We start from the raw sequence: 19,292 nt of genomic DNA, 5'->3' as shown, positions 1-19,292 counted from the left end.
TACAAAACTTGATACATGATTTGAAAGAAGAAAGTGGACTTGTAAACTATCACCAATCCCATAAAAACACAATCAACCTCCAATCTCTCAACAGCTGCCTCCAAATGACACAAAACAACGACATCTGTGCAGTTTCTCTGCAGGCTGGGCAATATGTCCCATTGAGCATCCCAAATTATTACATAAAAGGTATGGATAAAATACAAAAGAGTTCTGAAGGCAATAAAAAGTTGTGGCTTCGAATGTGTCCGCCAGCAATACCAATGTGGAAGGAGGGTCAGGGGGGCTTAGATTTTGGAGACATTTCCGGGGATGGGGATATCGATGGCGCTGAAGGTTCAAGTGATGGTTCAAGTGCAAGGTCCCTGGAGCTTTGATATCTGGATATGTCTTGAGGTTTGTTTAAACACTCTCATCTAGCACGCTCATTTTCTTCTGATGGGTTGTGAGCTGCTCTCTTGAAAATCTCTAGACATCGCTGATTGTCTTCAAACTTTTTCTTCTTCCTTGCAATCTCATCACCTTTTAGAAGTTCTGTTTGTTTTTTCTTCTGATCAGCCCTCTCGGAGGCCTCTGTTTCTAACTTTTTTTGCTCTGTAGCCCGAGCCGCAATTTCTCTATTCAGCCGATCCATGTTATTTTCAATGTCCTTGTTGTACTGCGTTTCATTTGTTAAGTAGGCCTGGAACTCCGAACTTTTGCGAAATTCAATGATGATTCCATACAATAAGTCTAACAGCCCATCAAGGCTCTCCCCACCAAGGACGTTTGAGAGATCTTGAATACTGCTGATGTTGTCCAAGCTCTCAACAACCTTCTCTGCGTGTTGCTCGCCAAAAATACGGTCCGGCATGAAAGATGCACAGTCCTTGAGGTTTTCTTCAAAATATGTATTGAACTTCTTGACTAGAATCACTTTCAGGTCAGAGTACAGAGGATTCCTCTCTCCTACTTTCTTTTTCTGTGACGTTCAATTTTTTTTTGTTGGTAAGCTAACTGTTGTCTCTCCAAACGTATCAAGCGGGTTTTTGAGGGCATTGTCCCAGTTATCAACAGTCATTTGCTTCCAGTTTCTTGCCAAGACTTCTGCTTCTTCTGGCAAGCAGTTGGAACACCTGCACACAGGGAATTTCATGACTTCTTCACGCTTTTTTTCTGCAAGGTAGCTTGGATCATCAAAAGAAACTGGGATGTATCCATTTCTATCAAAGAAATCAAATGTAAGTAGTTTTTTCTTTAAAAAACAAGTGCAGCACCCTGAAAAATATCTTACATGTTGTCGACAGAGATTGCTATTCGCAGGCAAACTGGAGTCACAGCCAGCGCATCCATCCGGCAATCATCCTCTTGGTCGTCCTCCCCGGTAAACTCCTCAACACGATACTTCCCAAACTTCCGATGGCGTTCCATAAATAGAATAGCAAGCCCGGTTCTCCCATCTCGACCAGCACGACCAATCATCTGACTGATAGGAGACGGATCTCCTCGCCCCATGTGGATAACCCGACGCACACGCTTCCAGTTTTGACCGAGTCCGAGTGCCATTGTACAGGACATACAAGGAAACTCCTCGGCTTTGAAGAGGTCAACAGCTTCCTTTTTCTCCTTTTCCCCGCTAGCAGCGTGGTATCGGCGAATGATGGGGCTGTGTGGGTTGTATTCACATCCAGGATTTCCTTGCGCCTGGTTCACCACCTCATATAACCTTCAAGGTTGCATTTCGGGTGCCAGAGTATATCAGAGTAGGTGGAATATTTTGCTCACTGACTTCTTCCTTTGTTCCAAAAACATTTAGCAGATCATTTGCTGATTTTAAAGACGACTTCATGGGCATTCAGATGATTCAAATTTTGGGGCGCGTCAATTCTCCTCGGACAAAGTCAATATTGTTGTTAGTGATCTTCAAACTCTTCATAATGCTTTTGATTGCAATTGGCCGGCATGTAGCTGATTGTAGGAGCACCGGAACTCCATAGGTTGCCATTAGTCAAGCTCCTAAATTTCCGTACAACGGCCTGAAAATTCCACGGTCCTGTGTTTGTGCGTGGGACGAGCTTCTTTTTGACTTGCCCTTAGCAACAAGGCCCCAGAGATATATCATATGGGATTCATCTACCACAACCAACGCCAGCCAATCTTGAAACTGCTTCTTGTAGAAGACATAGTTGAATAGCCCATTATTGAGGAAAAAGATGGATCGCTGCCTACAGACCAGCTAGATACAGACATGGTGTTTAGTATCTTGACTCCTTCGCTGTCTGGCTCAGAGTGCGATATAGCTAGACAGCCGGTTGTATCCTCTATGTCCTTCAGGTGCAAAAGCAGCTCGTTGGTCAAGTATCGTGACTGGGGCCCGTATACTTTGTTTTTAGACCCTAGTGCCTTGTAGCCGGAGATCACCAACCAGTGGCTTACGTCCCTTTGTACTATAAGAGCATTAGAACAGCTTGTCGAGGGGGATAGCGCAAGATAAAGGTCACATATCTCCATTGCTTCTGTCTGACTGTAGACTACGTCCTGTGTCATTATTATTAGATTAGAAGGTAAGGGCTTCTGACTGAACGCAAGATGGATAGTGCATAAGTCCAGGTACATACAAGAGAGCGTAGTATCATTCGGTAGCGAAGTCAGAGCATCTCTGACTTAGACCAAAAGAGTATGTTCGGCGGAGGGGGTCTTGAAATGTAGATGCGCATGTGAGTTGTGTGCACAGGACTCTACAAACAACAGGTATGGTCGGACTTGGTGTGATATTCATGCAGTCAATTGTGAAATGCAATGCTTACCAAGTACACAAAGCTGTAATCCCCTTTGATTATCTTGTCGGCCACCTTCCTTGTAAATGTCATCTTTGTCAGACTGATTGCAGTCATTCCATCCTTTTCTTTCTCCGCCACCTAGATCTATAAAAATGTAAATAATTAAATATATTTAATAACTTGAAGTAAAATATTCACATACTTGATTCTCTCCAAGGGAATCAAGCGGATTCAACACCAGTATAGTCGCCTTCCGTGTTGAGGGGGCAAACAAGTGGTGATACATTTCAGCGATCCGAGTCTTCCCGGAACCGGTGCCCGATAAAACAAATGTATTTCTTTTTTTACAAGATTTACAACAGCGTCAACCTGTAAAGCTGTCGGTGTTTGACCAAAAAAGGATTCGGAATCTTTGATAATGTAGTCCCGGAGAGAATCTTCACCCATATCAAGTATTTTTTGTATTAACTTGATCCTGCTGTCTCGGACGGCTTGACTCTTGAAGAATTTCTTAGCTAGACTTTTGGGAGACATTGGAGTGGCACTCGAAGATCTTGAAGAGGATTTTGATTGAGAAATCGAAGAAGAACTCGAAGGTGCCCTTGTTGGCACTTTGAATGGCACTCTTGGCATGTCTGTGGCTGTCCGTTCAACTTGTTCCATCGGCTCGTTTTTCGGTCTGTTTATTAGAGTTCCGACTAAACAAGTGTGATCAGAAACTCCGCCAAGGAGCTTACCAACTGCCATTCAAGACTTACAGAGGCGCATTGGCCCTCACGTGAAAGGAGCTATTGGTTTAATAGGCTCAACAGTCCAATGGCACAAAGTGCAATCAGGCATTCCATTGTAAATAAAGAGCAAATCATAGATGTTTTCTTTTGTCACCAGAAAATCAAGTTTACAACTTCTGGAAAAGCTACATATCTCACAAGATGCGCATCAGCGCAAAGATGGAATCCATCTATTGGAATTGCAAACTGGGTGCGTTAATATTTTTATGTCTATTTTAAAGGGGTAATTGGGGTAATTGGCGAATCCTGTCAGCCCCGCAACCCGAGTTTACACATAAGCCTCTCTACGAGAGTGTTGTTGGATGGAGAGCTTGAGAATCAATAGATTACGCACGAAGGAGGGAAGAGAAACTAAGTATCCTATGTACAAGTATCCGTGACAGGTGTCGCAGTCAAGATGTACCGCAGTGTCACAACATCCCCCCCCTTGACAAGAAACCTACATATATATGGAAAAGAAGAGATAGAGACAGAAAAAACAAACTATGTAGAGATTCGTTGTGTAGTAGCAGAGATTATAGGAAAAGAAAATAAAGAAAATAAAAGAAAATGAAATGAATAAAGAAACTTCGCCCCTAGAAACCTTGGATGATGGCGCCACATTTTGAATGTGCAGACTTGCTTAGCGCTTTGGTGATGACGTCGGCGATTTGTTCAGATCCCGGAATCCATCTGATTGTTGTTTTATTCTCGTAGAGTGCCTGGTTTGTGACATAGAACTCCCGTTCTATGTGGTGGGTTCTTTTGTTGGACGCATCCTTGCATCCTATCTTAACTGCCGATTGGTTATCGCAGAATAATATTACCGGGAAGTGAACACCGATAATGTCAAACAGGAGGTTCCTGATCCATAGGGTGTGTCTTGTCGCATGGCCTAGGGCCATGTACTCAGCTTGACATGTTGAGCTAGCAACCGTAACTAGACGCCGTGATACCCACATTATGGGCGCTCCGTAAAGCCGAATAAGAACGCCGTACGTGGATCTAGAGTTGGCGCCTCCCCAGTTCGCATCAACATAGCATTCCACCGGTGTGCATTGCGACTTGTTGGGGTGAATTTGAAGGGGGGTTTTCTTGGTCTCAGCTAGGTATCCAAGAAGGTTTTTGAGACCCTTCCAATGGAGAGCTGAGGGCTTGCTCAAAAACCGCGCTAGATAGTTTACGCTGTAGGCTATGTCTGGGCGTGTCCCGACTGCAACATAGCTCAGACCTCCTATCGTCAATAAGAAGTCTCTGCTGTTGATACCTTGTTCATCGGGGTCGGTGTTCGCAGTGTAGCCTTCAGGGAGCGGTGATGAGTGACGAGTAACACTGTCCCACCGTTCTTTCAGGATTTTTACGATCAGGTTCGGTTGTGTTAGTTCAAAACCCTCCGCCGTGCGAGAGATTTTGACACCAACCATACTCGTGAGGCCTTCATTCCATTTGATCTCTAGGCTGCCTTTCAGTTGAGACTCAAGTAGTTTGAGGGCCGCATCAGAAGAACCGGTGACAATTCCGTCATCAACATGGACCCAGATAATCGATTTGTTGTCCTTGTTACTCAGCGTATAGACACTCGAGTCGTAATAACTAGATACATAGCCGAGATCAGCTAGTGTCTTACTGAGATGCTTCCACCAGCATTGTGCAGCTTGCTTTGTTCCATAAAGCGCCCGCTGCAGAAGACAAGCTTCATCGCCGCCCACCTCTAAACCTTCAGGCGCCTGTACCCAAACCTCTTTGTCAATGGGGGCATTGAGGTATGCCGCCACAAAATCGAAATTATAGATAGGCCAATTATGTCTGGCAGCGACGGATAGACTTTTCTTGAGAAAAGTCATTGAGTTGAAGGTGTTTAATGCTTGCTCCAGCGGTGGGTGCTGGTTCCGGAGGATCAACTGGAGGTGTGGGCGTCACATCTGTTTTCTTAGCGGTGTCCGGTAGAGCGTTCCTGCCGAAATCAGCCCAGGCCGATGATACAAGTTTCTTTGACTTAGGAATCCAAAAAATCCAGCCTTTTGACTTGGGAAGATGTCCAACAACTAGACCTTGGATAGCGCGGTTGTCCAACTTCTTGCACTTTTCCGGAGCTACCAGGACGTACGCGCTAGACCCAAAAACTCTTGTACAATTGAGTTGAGGTTTGTCACCGAAGAAGAATTCGTAAGGTGTCCCACCAGGAAAAAAAAAATAGTCAGTTGATGACAAGTGAAATCACACCAGCTCCAGCCAGCTACCCACCATCTATCCAATATCTATCCACTATCTAAACCAATCTCCCAACCATCTCCTCAACTTCCCAAATCTACCAAGGAGGTCCTGTTCAGTTTTTGATTAGCTCAACTGATCCTCAGTTATGTCCAGCTGATGCTCAGCTTTGGTACTCAGCTTATACTCAGCTTTTTTGCCCAGCTCATACTCATCTTTTTCACCCAGCTCACTCTCAGCATTGGAATAACACCTTTTGAACAGTCATTGCCCAGCTGATGCTCAGCTTTGTACTATTCCTGATGCAGCTGATTCTCAGCTTTGTGATGCTCAGCTTTTTACCAGTCCTTGCTCAGCCTTTTCCTAGTCCTAGCCCAGCTTATGCTCAGCTTTGACCCAGTCCTGGGCCAGCTGGCCAGCTGATGCTCAGCTTGCTGAGTATTAGCTGAGCCAGGCCTGGGAAAAAGATGGGCATCAGCTTGGAAAGGACCAGATATGAAAATCAGCTAGGCTAGGGCCAAAGCTGAGCATCAGCTGAGCCACGGCCAAGGCTGAGCATCAGCTGTGCCAGGGCCAAAGATGATTGTCAGGTGGCTGGTGCCAAAGCTGAGCATCAGCTGGGCCAGGGCAAAAGCTGAGCATCAGCTCAGCCACCATAAAAGCTGAGCATAAGCTCAGCCACCATAAAAGCTGAGCATCAACTGGGCCAGGGCCAAAGCTGAGAATCATCTGGTTTTGTCACATGGAGTGCTTTGATCCTGAAACCTGTCATGTGAGCCCTAGATGTGCTGGTAGAGAGGAGCAGCATTGGAGCAGTGTTGGAGCTGAGAGCAAAGCTGTGTCATGTCACTTGCCATCAACTCAATACTTTTTTTTCCTGGTGTCCGCTCTTTCGTTATTCGATTTGGGATGTGATTGAGTGTCCAGGCCGCCCACATGAAGGCGTAGCCCCAGAATTCTTTTCCCAGCTTGCTGTTGTAAAGAATGCTGCGTCCCATATCAGATACCGTTCTGTTATAGCGCTCAGTCGCCCCATTCTGGAAGTGATGATAAGGTAGTGAGCGCTCCGCTATGATACCTTTCTCCTGTAGATACTTACCAAAAACCTTGGAGTCAAATTCGCCACCATTGTCAGAGCACAGTATCTTGACTTTGGTGCCAACTTGAGTTTCCCATTGATTGATGGTTTACATCAGAAGTTCAGCCGCCTCGCTCTTTGCCTTGAGAATCTTGACCTCGCTATAAGATGTGAAGACATCGCGAATTGTGAGCGCATACTTCCCACCGGACAGAGTCGGGGTGTCAAAAGGTCCCATGAGATCTACACATACAACTGATAGTTTGTCGATGCACCTCTTTGTGGGTCCCAGTGCCGAGGTCCTGGTCGCTTTGCAGATGGAACAAACTGGGCATTTAATGGACCCAGTAGGCATTTTTTCAGGCAGGCCATATCCTAGTTGCAATTTCACCAGTCGTCTTATCTTTCTCAGACTGGCGTGGCCAAAAAGGTGATGCCAGAAGAGGAGAGTCTTCTCATCAGCAGTAAATTCTTCAGGGTTCCACGTGAATTGGCTGTGCTCAACTAGATTGGGTGATTTGAAAAAGGAATTGGTTTCAATTGCTGTGCATAGATTACTACAAATTTCATGAGAGGGAGTAGTAGAAACCTGTGCGTAGGAGGCGCGCAAAGGACAGGGAAGAGGCCACGTGTTGTGATGAGGATCGAAAACACTACGCAAGAGGAGCCGACCGCTGTCAGAGACTAGATCAATTGAATCAAAATTGCCGTTTACTTTGAAGTTAGCTCCGGCGTTCTTGAAAGCTGCGATGGACATTAAAGTGGACCGGGCGCACTCACAGTAGTAAACATTCTTAACTACAATGACTGCCTTGTTTGTCCCAACAAATCACAAGGTACCCATGCCTGTGATGTAGTCACAAGCTGAGTCAGTGGCAACTTTGACTGCAATAGGCTGACTGAGCGTGGTGAAGTTGTGTAGTGCATACCTATCACCGGTTACATTGTCAGAGGCGCCGGAGTCCCATAGCACTTCTTGACTTCTGCGTTTGACGACTAGTTCACGGAGATTGAACCGGTGTCCTGACGGCTCCGCAGATAGATTTTTGGTCTCAAACACATACTCAGCCTCATCCTCATCTTCTTCCGCGAACAGGTCCGGATTGATCTGTCTAGCCTCTACCTTTTTTGTCGGGGCTGGGGATCCGGAGGGCTTGTTGTTGTTGAATGTGGACAGGCGAGGAGGACCAGAAGATTTAGGTTCTGGTTGGATCGGTTTGATGTAGGGGATACGGTCGAAGTTGTAGGTGACTGAGCATGGGGGGAATTGGGGTTGTGAAGTCGGGTTGGGACGGGTACTTGCCGGTTGTTGGTGGGGGTTATTTTTCCGGCTAGTCAGACAGCTGTTAGCGTAGTGTCCCGTTTGTTTGCATATGTAGCAAATAGGCGGTTTGTTCAGCGCCAGAGCATTGACCTGATGTTCTTTGTCAGTTGCTAGATTTGTTCCTGAAACGCTAGTATTGTTGCGGCTAGCTAGATTGACAGCAAGGGCTGAAGATTCTGATCGTCCTGACTCGGTGGCTAGACGATGTTCCGTGCATGCGGCCTCCCAAAACCGAAGAATGTCGCCAGAGGTGGGCAGATACGTTCTCCAAATGGATAACTCTGCCGGTAACGTAACCTTTACAGTTATGTTATCTGCTAGTTACAGATATCTAATTTGGAGTTACGATATCTCCTGCAGAAAATGGCCTCCAATTTATCTAGTTACGTTCCCTGGTTATTTTGAACAAAACCAGTTACGTTACATTTTTTCCCAGATTTGGGTAACTTTGGTGTAACTTTCTGGTAAAGGCCCTGATTTGTGGTTGTTTTTATCAATATGAGCAAGATGTTCGCTCAAGTTGACACTAAACAACCACATAAACTCAGTATGCTGCCAGGAAGCCACATCAAAAGTTGTTCAGAGTGAGGGTTGAACCCACAACTTCAAATGTCACTAACCTGAGAGAGGCAAGCCTTAACCAATAAGCTAAAGACATGACACTGCGGGCATCTCGATGTCGCTGCGGACCGCAGCGACATCTGACGATTCAGTGGGGATTCGAACCCCGCGCGACAAGTAACGCAGCGACACTTGGCTGTCTGATGGACAGCCGGCCACCGGGGTATGTACACACAACGCACCTCTCGATGGCCGGCACAACGACCGGTCACCGAGAGGAGTATGCACTCCTCTTGATGGCTGGCCCAAGGACCGGCCATCAGGAGGAGTCCTTGTGCCGGCCATTGAGAGTTGTCCACACTCCTCTCAATGACCAGCATAACGACTGGTCATTGGGAGGAGGAGTCCACACTCCTCTCGATGACCAGCACAAGGACCGGTCATTGGGAGGAGGAACCCATACTCCTCTCAATGCCAACACAGGCCGGCGTTGAGAGGAGTAAATGCACCTCGATGCCCGGTCTGTGCCGTTCATCAAGGGAAGTGTGTATGTACTCCTCCCGATGACCGGGCCTTGGGCCAGCCATTGAGAGGAGTGCGTACTCCTCTTGGTGACCGGTCGTTGTGCCGGCCATCGAGAGGTGTCTGTACTCCTCTTGACGCCGGTGTGTGCTGGCATCAAGAGGAGTGTGGACTCCTCCCAATGACCGGTCCATGAGCTGGTCACCGAGAGGAGTGAGAGGAGTGTGTTATAATCCTCTTGATGGCCGGCACAAGGACCGGTCATCGAGAGGTTGTTATGTATTGGTGGCCGGCTGTCCAAAGGCAAATCGATCAGCCGGCTAGATGTCGCTGCAGCTGACGCTGCATTCTGATATGCAGCGTCATGATGTCGCTGCGGCCCACAGCGACAGCGAGATGCCCGCAGTGTGATACCAACTTGCTCTTTTTTTCAATAATCTCAACCCCCTTTACAAAAAGCTCTATATCAAAAAAGTTACGTTACCAAAAACATAAAAAATCATGTTGAAAAAAAAGTTAATTTACTATACTTTACTGCAAGAATTTTGTACGTTACCAAAATGGCCAATTTGGATAACTAAAAAGATGTTACGTTATCCAATTTCACTGCTGTAACGTAAAGTAACGTATCTGCCCACCGCTGACTCAAAGTCGTGGGTCTCCATAAAAAGGTCCACTTTTTGATCAACTACCGGTCCAAGGTGGTCGTTGAGGTTGCCCTGAAAAATGAAACTGATAATGGTGTCCCAGCTAAGCTCAACGCCTTGTTCCCGGAATGATCTGGCACACTGATCAACCGCTGCAATCGCCTCCGCCGAGCTGTTGAAATCACGCAGGGAGATTTTCTTCAGCACTTCCCACGTGTGGAGTTGCTTTGCGCAATTGATGATGCGGAATTTCAAAACCAAGTGCTCGTAGACAGCGGCCGAGTTATCAAAATCAACAAGATCGTACAATAGGTCGCTGTGTACAGATGAGTGAATGATTCCTTGTGTGATTGCTTCATAATAGGGATCAAACGGCGTATCCTCATCCGGCGTAAAGAAATGCTGGTTGTGGAAGTGTTCGAAGGCTGTGAGTCAAAGGGCGTCCTCCCAGCGTCTGACGTTTGAACCGTCTGGTTTAAGGATGTCTTAGGAATCCAACTTGTTGATCGCTGCGTTGATGATCGCGGCGATTTTGGCTGACTCATCGAGTTCACGGCGTCGCTGATTGCGGTTTTCTTCAGCTTCACAACATGCTCGATCTTCCTCATGTCGTGCTTGGTCTTCATTCAGTCTAGCCTGGTTGAGTTTGCGTTGGAAGCGCATCTTGGCTATGAGGCTGTTGAGGTCTACTTGTCCGGTTTGCTGGGTTTCCCGGGGTGGCAGGATGGGTGGATCAGGACTGACATGGGGAGGCGGTTCTGTTTGTCTCCAGTTGGCGGAGGAAGAACCTATAACTCAACCAGTCAAGCGGGGCTGGAAGGTCGTTTCCTCGGGCACGTCTTCTGATGTATCGCAGCCTTTGCCCTTGGCGTTCCGGAGCAAAAAGGGGTTTTCGTTGGGATCAGACATCTTGTTGGTCTTGAGGAAAGACGGGCCTTCGCCATGGGAGTCGGAGGAAGGAATGCAACCAAGTCGGCGCTTGAAGAAATCATTTGTCGAGAGCTGGGGACCAAGGACGCTTTTGATTGTCGGATTTTTTGGCGTCTGGCGTTTGATAGTCCGTAGTCCTGGGATTGCACCTAGCCGGGGTTTGGTGTATAGTTGTCCCAATGGTATTTTGGTATCGGACATATTGTTTGTGAGGTGAAAAACAAACCTGAGAGCCCGAGATTGAGAGTTTTAGAAGTGAAGAAGAGAAAGAAAAAAAGGGGAAGTTGTCCACGGTCGGCGTAGGCATTCCAAGGTCGAGTAGAACCACTACCCGACTTGCTGGGCTACACACAAAGTTTAAACTCAGAATGCTGCTCCTTCAGCGACAACGTGGCTATGGGTGATCAGTCCAACATAAATATCTGCAGGATATTCACCACGGGCTTGCTTAAAGAGAACAAACTAAGAATAAACCCGCGAGCGTTACCACACAAGAGTAGGATTTACAAGAGGACTAAACTTCCGAGGTCAAGTTTGGTCGGATAATCGGTTAGATAGAAGAGAAAAAGTGAGGAGATAATTGATTGAGGGATTTTTTTTTCTTTTTTTTTTTTGTTATTTATTTTATTTTGTTGTATTTATGATTTTTTTTTTTTTTTTTTTTTTTTTTTAAAGATATGATGTGGATTAAGATTGGGATATAAAGAGAAAAGGAAAAAGGAAATCGATTGTTGAGATAGATAAAAAGTGGTGATATTCGGTTACTCGCCGGCGGACTACTTTTGCTCGTCTGGAATGACTATGATACTTGTTCTCAAGGAGAACTACGGGAAGAAGACTCATCCTGGTGCCGGCTACGGATGTGTATAGGTGAGATTTTTTTTTTTTTTTTTTTTTTTGAAGAATTTCCAAGCTACTCCGGCAAGAGGCTCATAACCTGTTGGATGGAGAGCTTGAGAATCGATAGATTACGCACAAAGGAGGGAAGAGAAACTAAGTATCCTATGTACAAGTATCCGTGACAGGTGTCGCAGTCGAGATGTACCGCAGTGTCACAACAAGTGTTGCCCCCGCAACACCTCCAGAGAGGCTGAATAAGCTCGAACAGAGAGCATGTTGCAACAAAAATACTGGGAGCCGACCGTTGCACTTGGTGCACGGCACTCGCCACACCATGCCTCAACGGTGAGTCGAACACTGGACCTTTTGCTAGGACTATATCAGCCGGGCGGGCTCGTACTAGGCAAACGCTCTACCACTGGGCTACTGAGGCGGACTGCGCACACTACGGGCAAATAGGTCTCTTTGTTGCCCGCAGCGTCACCTGACGTTGCATTTGGGGTCGCGGTCGCAGTGACTGCGCCTACTTGCGCAGTCACGCGGGCTTGCAACGACAGGGTGACGCTGCATCCCGCAGCGACAGGTAACATGCCTGTAGTGGCAGCTAGCTGCGGGTGTTGTCAATACAAATGTGGACTGTTGTGCTTTGGAGGTCGATTCGCCGTTGGGCTTGGTCTAGCTTGGTCTTTCGCTGTCTCTCGCTCGCCAGCTTAAATGCTTTTGGCCGTTTCAAAACGGCGTTTGGCTTGTTTGTTCTTGGGAACAGTATCATGTGCCACAGTGCTAGGGTCTTCTCCCTTCGTTATGATCGGAAGAGCGGCAGGCTGAGCTGGTGTGCTTGGACGCCGGTGAGGCAGTGCTTAAGTTGTTTAGAGGTCCATGCATTTACTTTTGTCGAAAGTTGGTTGATGAAAGGAAAGTTCGAGTGATTTTGGACTGTTGTGCACTGTGCATATAACCATCGACGATTCGACGGTTAATTATTCACCGAATTCGATTGTCACCGTGCGAGTCACTTTTTCGGTAGATACATAAACCAACACCAGCATTCCTCCTCAGCCAACCCAACCCAGACACCCCCACCTCCGAGAGAAACACCCCCGCACGAACCGACATGAGTCATCTCCCCCCCAGTCGGAATAGCACCTCCACCATCAACCAGAGCAACGAGAGACAGGCCGACCCTGAAGAATTCTACGTCAGACAGGACAGAATCGGCAAGGGGAGCTTTGGGGAAGTCTTCAAGGCATTTGACAAACGGACCAGGAAACCAGGTATCGCATCTCCCCTCCACCCCCCGTTGTCTGGATGAGACTGCAGTTTAAAATTACTTGAACCTTTCTTCCCATTTCTTCTGGTCAGTTGCCATCAAGGTTATCGATCTCGAAAGCGCTGAAGATGAGATTGAAGACATTCAACAAGAAATCGCCATATTGAGTCAACTGGACTCGTCTTATGTTACTCGGTCCGTTAATTCACACTCAGAGAATGTACTATCATCATCACTGATCAAGCTCATGCTACTCTACTTTCAGTTATCATGGCTCGTATCTCAAGGGGACCAGCCTTTGGATCATCATGGAATACTGTAGTGGGGGCAGTTGTAGTGATCTGGTTAGTATGTACATTCTGGCGTTGGTTGACTGCAGCACTTTCTCTCTGTGTGATTCTCTGGCCAATAGATAAACATGGCCCAGCGGTGATACTCATTTCCATTGAACCTACTGTTCAGATGAAACCCGGCGTGTTCAGAGAAGAATACATCGCGATCATCCTCAAGGAACTTCTAAAAGGATTGGATTATCTACATCAAGAAGGAAAGCTACACCGTGATATCAAGGCTGCCAATGTCTTGTTGAGCTCAACAGGCGAAGTCAAACTGGCTGATTTCGGGGTTAGTGGCCAACTGACAGCAACGATGACCAAGAAGAACACATTTGTTGGAACTCCTTATTGGGTGGGTATGGTCTCGATCGATGGATCTGATATCCCAGTCTCCACTGAGCTACAACCTGTTGAACCAACCTCCTCTCTGTTGATCTGTTTAGATGTCGCCTGAAGTTATTAAGCAATCAGGCTACGATTCTAAAGCGGATATCTGGTCTCTTGGAATCACTGCCATCGAGCTAGCAAAGGGAGAGCCACCTTACGCGGATCTACACCCGATGAAAGTCCTCTTCTTGATTCCCAAAAACCCTCCACCAGTCCTGGATGGTCCCGAATTCAGCAAGACCTTCAAAGACTTTATTAGTGAATGTCTCAAGCGGGATCCGAATGCCCGGCCGAGCGCAAAGGAACTCCTCAAACACAAATTCATTAGGAATTCAAAGAAGCCAAGTTATCTGACCGAATTGATCGAACGTTTAGAACGATGGAAGATCGAGGGCGGCCATCAAAATAAGATTTCGGGTAATAACGATCATGAGGATGGTAATCAGGCTCACGATGATCACTCAGCATCAAACGATATGTGGGACTTTGGTACAATCAAGAAAGGCACTACCAGAAGAGTACCCCCAGGCCCATCTCAGAACCCCGTCTCCCCATTACCAGCCTCATCATCCAAACACAATCCTCAACGCTCCCAGCAACCACAACCACCGGCTGGAGTCATTCAACGGGACTATGGTGCTGAACCCAAGTTTGAAACCGTCCGACATACACTTCCTCCAACCAGCCCTTCAGACGCCCGTCCTAGCAAACCCAAGAAATCCCCCGGTCAGAAGAAGAAGAAAGCTCCGGTCTCCGAATCTCCTGGACAAAAGGCCCAATCTAGACGAAAGTCCAGTCAAGCTCATGCCGGCGTGCCCAGCTCAGAAGGTCTGGAAGTCCAAGTTGAATCGGGGCATCATAGAGCTTACAACGGTGGTGCAGCTGTTGGACAACATTCACAAGATATCAGAAGCAGTAGGGAGTTCGCTCGAAGTCCACCTGCACCTCCGCCTAGTAACATTGCTGCTCAGATCGGGAACGGCAAAGGCAGCATTCGTGCCAAGCATCCCCCCACTTCCGCTGAATCCCATCAAGCAGGCAGCTCCAAACGGCCTCCAAACGGCCGTCAGAAGGAACCTGCCACTCGGGACCAGCATCACGACCCCAACCTGCCCGAACGAAGAGATCCGCAACCTTCGAGCTCTAAGAACCATAAGAAAAATCACATCGATCATGATCAGGATGCTCATCCAGCCTATCATCATCACCATCATCAGGACCAAGCTGATGATGAGTATCTTCATGCTGAAGGCGAGGAGGAGGAGGAGGATGAGGATCACGAGAGCGCCGGAGAGATTCTTGATACAGTTGTCATTCCTGTCATACAATCCGTAAGTTCTCTGTACTCTTATTTCCGAAAACCAAGCGAAGGTCCTGACTTATATGTCGTGTGATCTGGATAGATTCGAGAGAGGATCAAAGGAAATGCTGCTGCCGTCGCGGCTATCGATAAGTTCCAGTTGGCCATCGAAACCGCCGAACGAGAAGTGCCCGGGCTGCTCAACGTCTTCGTCTCCGAAGTCGTTGATTCGGTCGAACAGGTCGATAACGAAGTCGCTGACTCTTGATTATCCTTCTTTCCTTTCCTATCTTCATCGTTTTTTCAGTCCTCCCTTCTACCCATTCACACAACTTCCCTTCGTTTTTTTTGATTCATTTGAGTGCAGTTTGGCTTTGGTTTCGAGACAAATCAAAAGTGGCCCATCTGCTTCACCATTATTTATTGGCTCCTCCCTCAAATATACTACAATCTAATTATGCATATATATATATTTGGGGGCCCTTCTTCCTACTTCCTCCCCTGATCATGTAATTAGAAATAATGTACGTGTGTTGTGTGTGTGTACCCGAAGACATCTCCAATGTCTAAGAATTGAAATATTCGTTTTCTGTGGTTGTTTCGATCCTTGTTAACTTCAGAGCATCTCCAACGGTCAGGGCCCAGGCTGTCAATCAGCTCGTCTGTAGCGGCCTGCAAGGAGATGTCCCGAGGGGTCCATGATCTGTCACACTGACGGGACTCTAGCTTAACAAAGCCACTCGAACGGAGGTCCGGGGTGTTATGATAGGTCATTTTGGGTCTTATATATTTGTCATGGTTTTAGAGATTTTCATTACGTCACATTACATCTTACTACATAGTTTCATTATGGTTTTATTCATTTCTTCTCATCAACCCAACTACATAACCATACATGTATATATACTCTACATATGCTGTAATCTTATTCTTCCCTTGGGGGAGTTTTCCATCTCATCTCGCCATTTCCTGATATCCTAGCTCTTCACGGGGGACCCGCGCGGAGCGCTCCCCGTAGGAGAGCTTACTCGCTATCCCTCAATTTTGGCAGGAACAGAAGGGATATTCAGTGCAAAAAATAAAAATACAGCCCTATAAATTGTAATAAAAACAATAAAAGAAAACTGAATAGACAGTCTTGTAGCCTTGATAAATGCGCAAATTCTGACACCTGTTCCAGCCTCTCAATCCAAAGACTGCAATCCCTAGTCGCAAAAGTGTCCAGGAATCTAGGTCAAGGCAGCAAAACAAAATTCCAAACCATGTCTTAAGTTTGGAAGATCCATGTGTGGATCTGCATTTGGCCAGAGGGAAGCACAGTGGTGATCTTAGCTTATGTACATACAATGTGTCAATTTACATACAACCTAGGAAGCACGCAGATTTGTTGGTCCACAGGATCTACAAGCAATACAGCCTTGTGAATCCTTGTGCAGATCCATTTCTTGAGAGTCACTTTTCAAAAATTTATTCAAATACGGTGTTCAAAATTGATTTTCAAACTACTTTCTACATAAAATCATAAGAGCTACATGTCCAAAGTTTTGATGGGGTGAAAGTTGAGGGTTCTCTTCATTTCAAACACCTCTGAACACTTTAATAAATCTTATGATTTTATGTAAAATGATATTCAAAAATCAATTTTGAACACCCTAAAAATACATTGATGGTGATACAAAAATTCTAAGGAGACAGAATTGTAGAGGAGATGTCAAAGGGTCAGAAAGCTGCGGCTCAGACCTTTGGAGGTGCTGGGTGGTGGAGCTATTAAAAAGTTAAAAAACCTTACAGCCATTTGGTACTTTCTGCTCCCCTATGAAATTGGGGATAATATGCAAGTCCCTCCCTGCGGGAGGGGCCGCTTTGCGGCCAGCCACAGCGAGCCTCCCACCAGGGGGACTTGTGTTAAGTTAGGACGGGACTTGTGCCAAGTTCAAATGTGGGGGTCGTGGCACGTAAGCCATCCACCAAAAAAGTGAAGAAATTGCAGTCTTCAAATTTTGCAGCCTGCAGTTTTGATGCTGTCCATCCCAGCTACCACTTTTAGAATTCACCCCCATCAATCAATCAACCGGCATATTTTTGGTGGATTTTTGAAACAAGGCAAGGCAAGCCAGAACAACCCTCATCTCATGTGGTGCAAGCCTGGGGGTCCAAGCACAGCCAGTTTTTGTTTCTCCTCTTCCTCTTTTCTTTTTTGGTTTACCAGATCTTTTAAAATTCTGAGTTGACAGAAAGATAGCCAAGATGCCAGAGCATCTATCAATGCTCAGGACCTCATATGTAGCTTGCAAATCAAGCAAGCTACAGCCTGTGTAAGTTGAACCACAGATTCCTGCAATGCTCTAGGTCATTGCTCCCACATCTAAGTATATTAAATGCACACTGTTGTGAAAATTTGGATCATGGGTTTCCCCTGCACATTTCCCAAAAGGCTCCAAAAGGGGCCTGCCAGTGGCTGTGTGGCCCATTTGGTACTGTTTCCCCTATTTCAGGCAGAAGTATGTTTGACTTTGGTGCCATGAGAAATCATTTCAAAGTCCCTGAAAATTAATGCCTTGGACTGATCCCCCAATTCATGAAACATGAATTAAAAGGGACTGGGTTCTCCCCCCTCTGACTGTTGTAAATGCAAGGGGAAAGAAGGGAGCAAATGGTATGATCAAAGACAGAAAAAATTGAAAATTTTTCCCAGCAAAATAAATTTAAGAGTTTGTTGGCTTAACCTATGCAAGCCCAATAGGGGAGTCAAAAAAAGGGGTATCTCCCCTTGGGCATAATTCAACTGCAATGAGCGGAGCAGCCTGTGCAAGTGCAACAGGGGTAGAGATGGTCATTTTGAACCCGCTACGGGTATCCGCCAGCGGATGTGGATGTCTCACCAGGAAAAAACAATGATCACTTGTCTTAAAGTGATATAGGAAATTACAAAGAGGCCTTTGTAATTTTTCATGTCACTTGTAGGCAAGTGATAATTGTTTTTTCCTGGTGTCTGAGATTCTGGGAAAACTTGGCGGATACCTGGGTATCCAAACAGGATCTTCTCATCCTAGGGCTGTGAGCCGCAGCTTCCCAACACACAGACTCCAAAATGGCTTGCCTGCCCAATAGAGATTGTCATTTGGCACCTGTTGGGGGGTACCTGCCACACTTCAGAACAAGTGCTGTGCACTTTTAGCCACCAGCCAAGCAGGTGAAGGGTCCAGGACTTAAACTTGAGTATTACTGCATTCTCTGCCTGCATTGCTGGTGCCTGGTTGTGTGGATAGCATGGTTTGAAGTGTGACAGGTACCCCCCAACAGGTGCCAAATGACAATCTCTACTGCCCGAGCTGGACTAAGCCTCTCTGAGGAGGCCTGAAGTTTCTCCAAAGGAGAGGCTTATGTGCAAAGTCGGAGTCGCAGCCTGAGAAGACCAGGTTTTTTGTGTTATTTTGTTGTATTTTGATTTCAAGATCCTTTAGCACCTACAACTGAGCATCTCAACAAAGAATCAAGATGAGGGAAGTGGAGCCTACCTTCTTGCCTAAGATTTCTATAAAAAAGTCAGAAGTGACACTATTGAGGTTTCTACATGTGTTTCATGAAAGCCATTTTAACAGCTCTGAGGGGTGTGAAAAGGGTGTGATAGTTTTTTGCCCCAGAAACCAATCTGTAATTCCTGTGACAGATGATTGGCTGCTGGCCATCTTTACAAATGTTTTCAAACACAATTGCATCTTGTTTTTTAAGTTTTCAACAGTTCAGAAAATGTAGGAGGTCCTGAGGATTCCAATGGTGCCCTCAGCTTCTCAAATATCAGAGGGGTTGGTGGTCATCTGGGGGGTTTTATGGTCTTTCCAGCCATTTGGCTGGTACTGCTCACGCGAGAACCTTGAAATTGCATGCAAGTCCCTCCCTGGCGGGAGGGTGCTTGCCAAACTTAACTGTGCTCCCCCAAGGAGGGACTTGTGCCCAATGTCCCAGATTTGGCTTGAGGCTGCTCAGCCAATTGTCCAAATTTCCTTTTGAACCCATGTATCACCTGGTACAGTTGCGCAAGGCATCCTACTGTACAGCCTCGCCTGCAAAAAGACATTTTAGATGCCGGCCAAATGCATGGCCCATCATTTGAGTAGTATGTCATGTAGATGACATTTTGAGCTATTTGGATAATGTAGATTCCAGTTCTAAGTGGGCTAAGGTTTCTGACCATCCAAAAAAAAGTTTCATTTTTCTAAGCCATACATATCAGCTTACATATGCTAAACCCATATGTATGGGTGTATTGTAGCTATAAATCCATACACCAGGGGGGAAAGTGTGGCACTCTCTAGAGAGTGCCAGACCGTAATTTTGTCAGGCTCTGGGTTGGATGT

At 46.4% G+C, this 19,292-nt stretch overlaps 1 protein-coding gene across 1 annotated transcript; it reads left to right on the top strand.

Annotated features, from left to right (window-relative positions):
* Positions 1–12,756: 12,756 nt before the first annotated feature.
* Positions 12,757–15,202, top strand: PtA15_1A26 (uncharacterized protein; the record flags this gene model as incomplete). Its single annotated transcript, XM_053165279.1, has 6 exons — positions 12,757–12,916; positions 13,005–13,107; positions 13,178–13,256; positions 13,375–13,599; positions 13,691–14,965; positions 15,038–15,202. 6 exons carry the CDS (start codon positions 12,757–12,759, stop codon positions 15,200–15,202), a joined length of 2,007 nt encoding a protein of 668 aa, XP_053016243.1.
* Between the last annotated feature and the right edge of the window lie 4,090 nt (positions 15,203–19,292).

The sequence above is a fragment of the Puccinia triticina genome, chromosome 1A (assembly GCF_026914185.1).
Source record: "Puccinia triticina chromosome 1A, complete sequence".
NCBI lineage: Eukaryota > Fungi > Basidiomycota > Pucciniomycetes > Pucciniales > Pucciniaceae > Puccinia > Puccinia triticina.
This window is presented reverse-complemented; position numbering and strand designations above follow the sequence as displayed.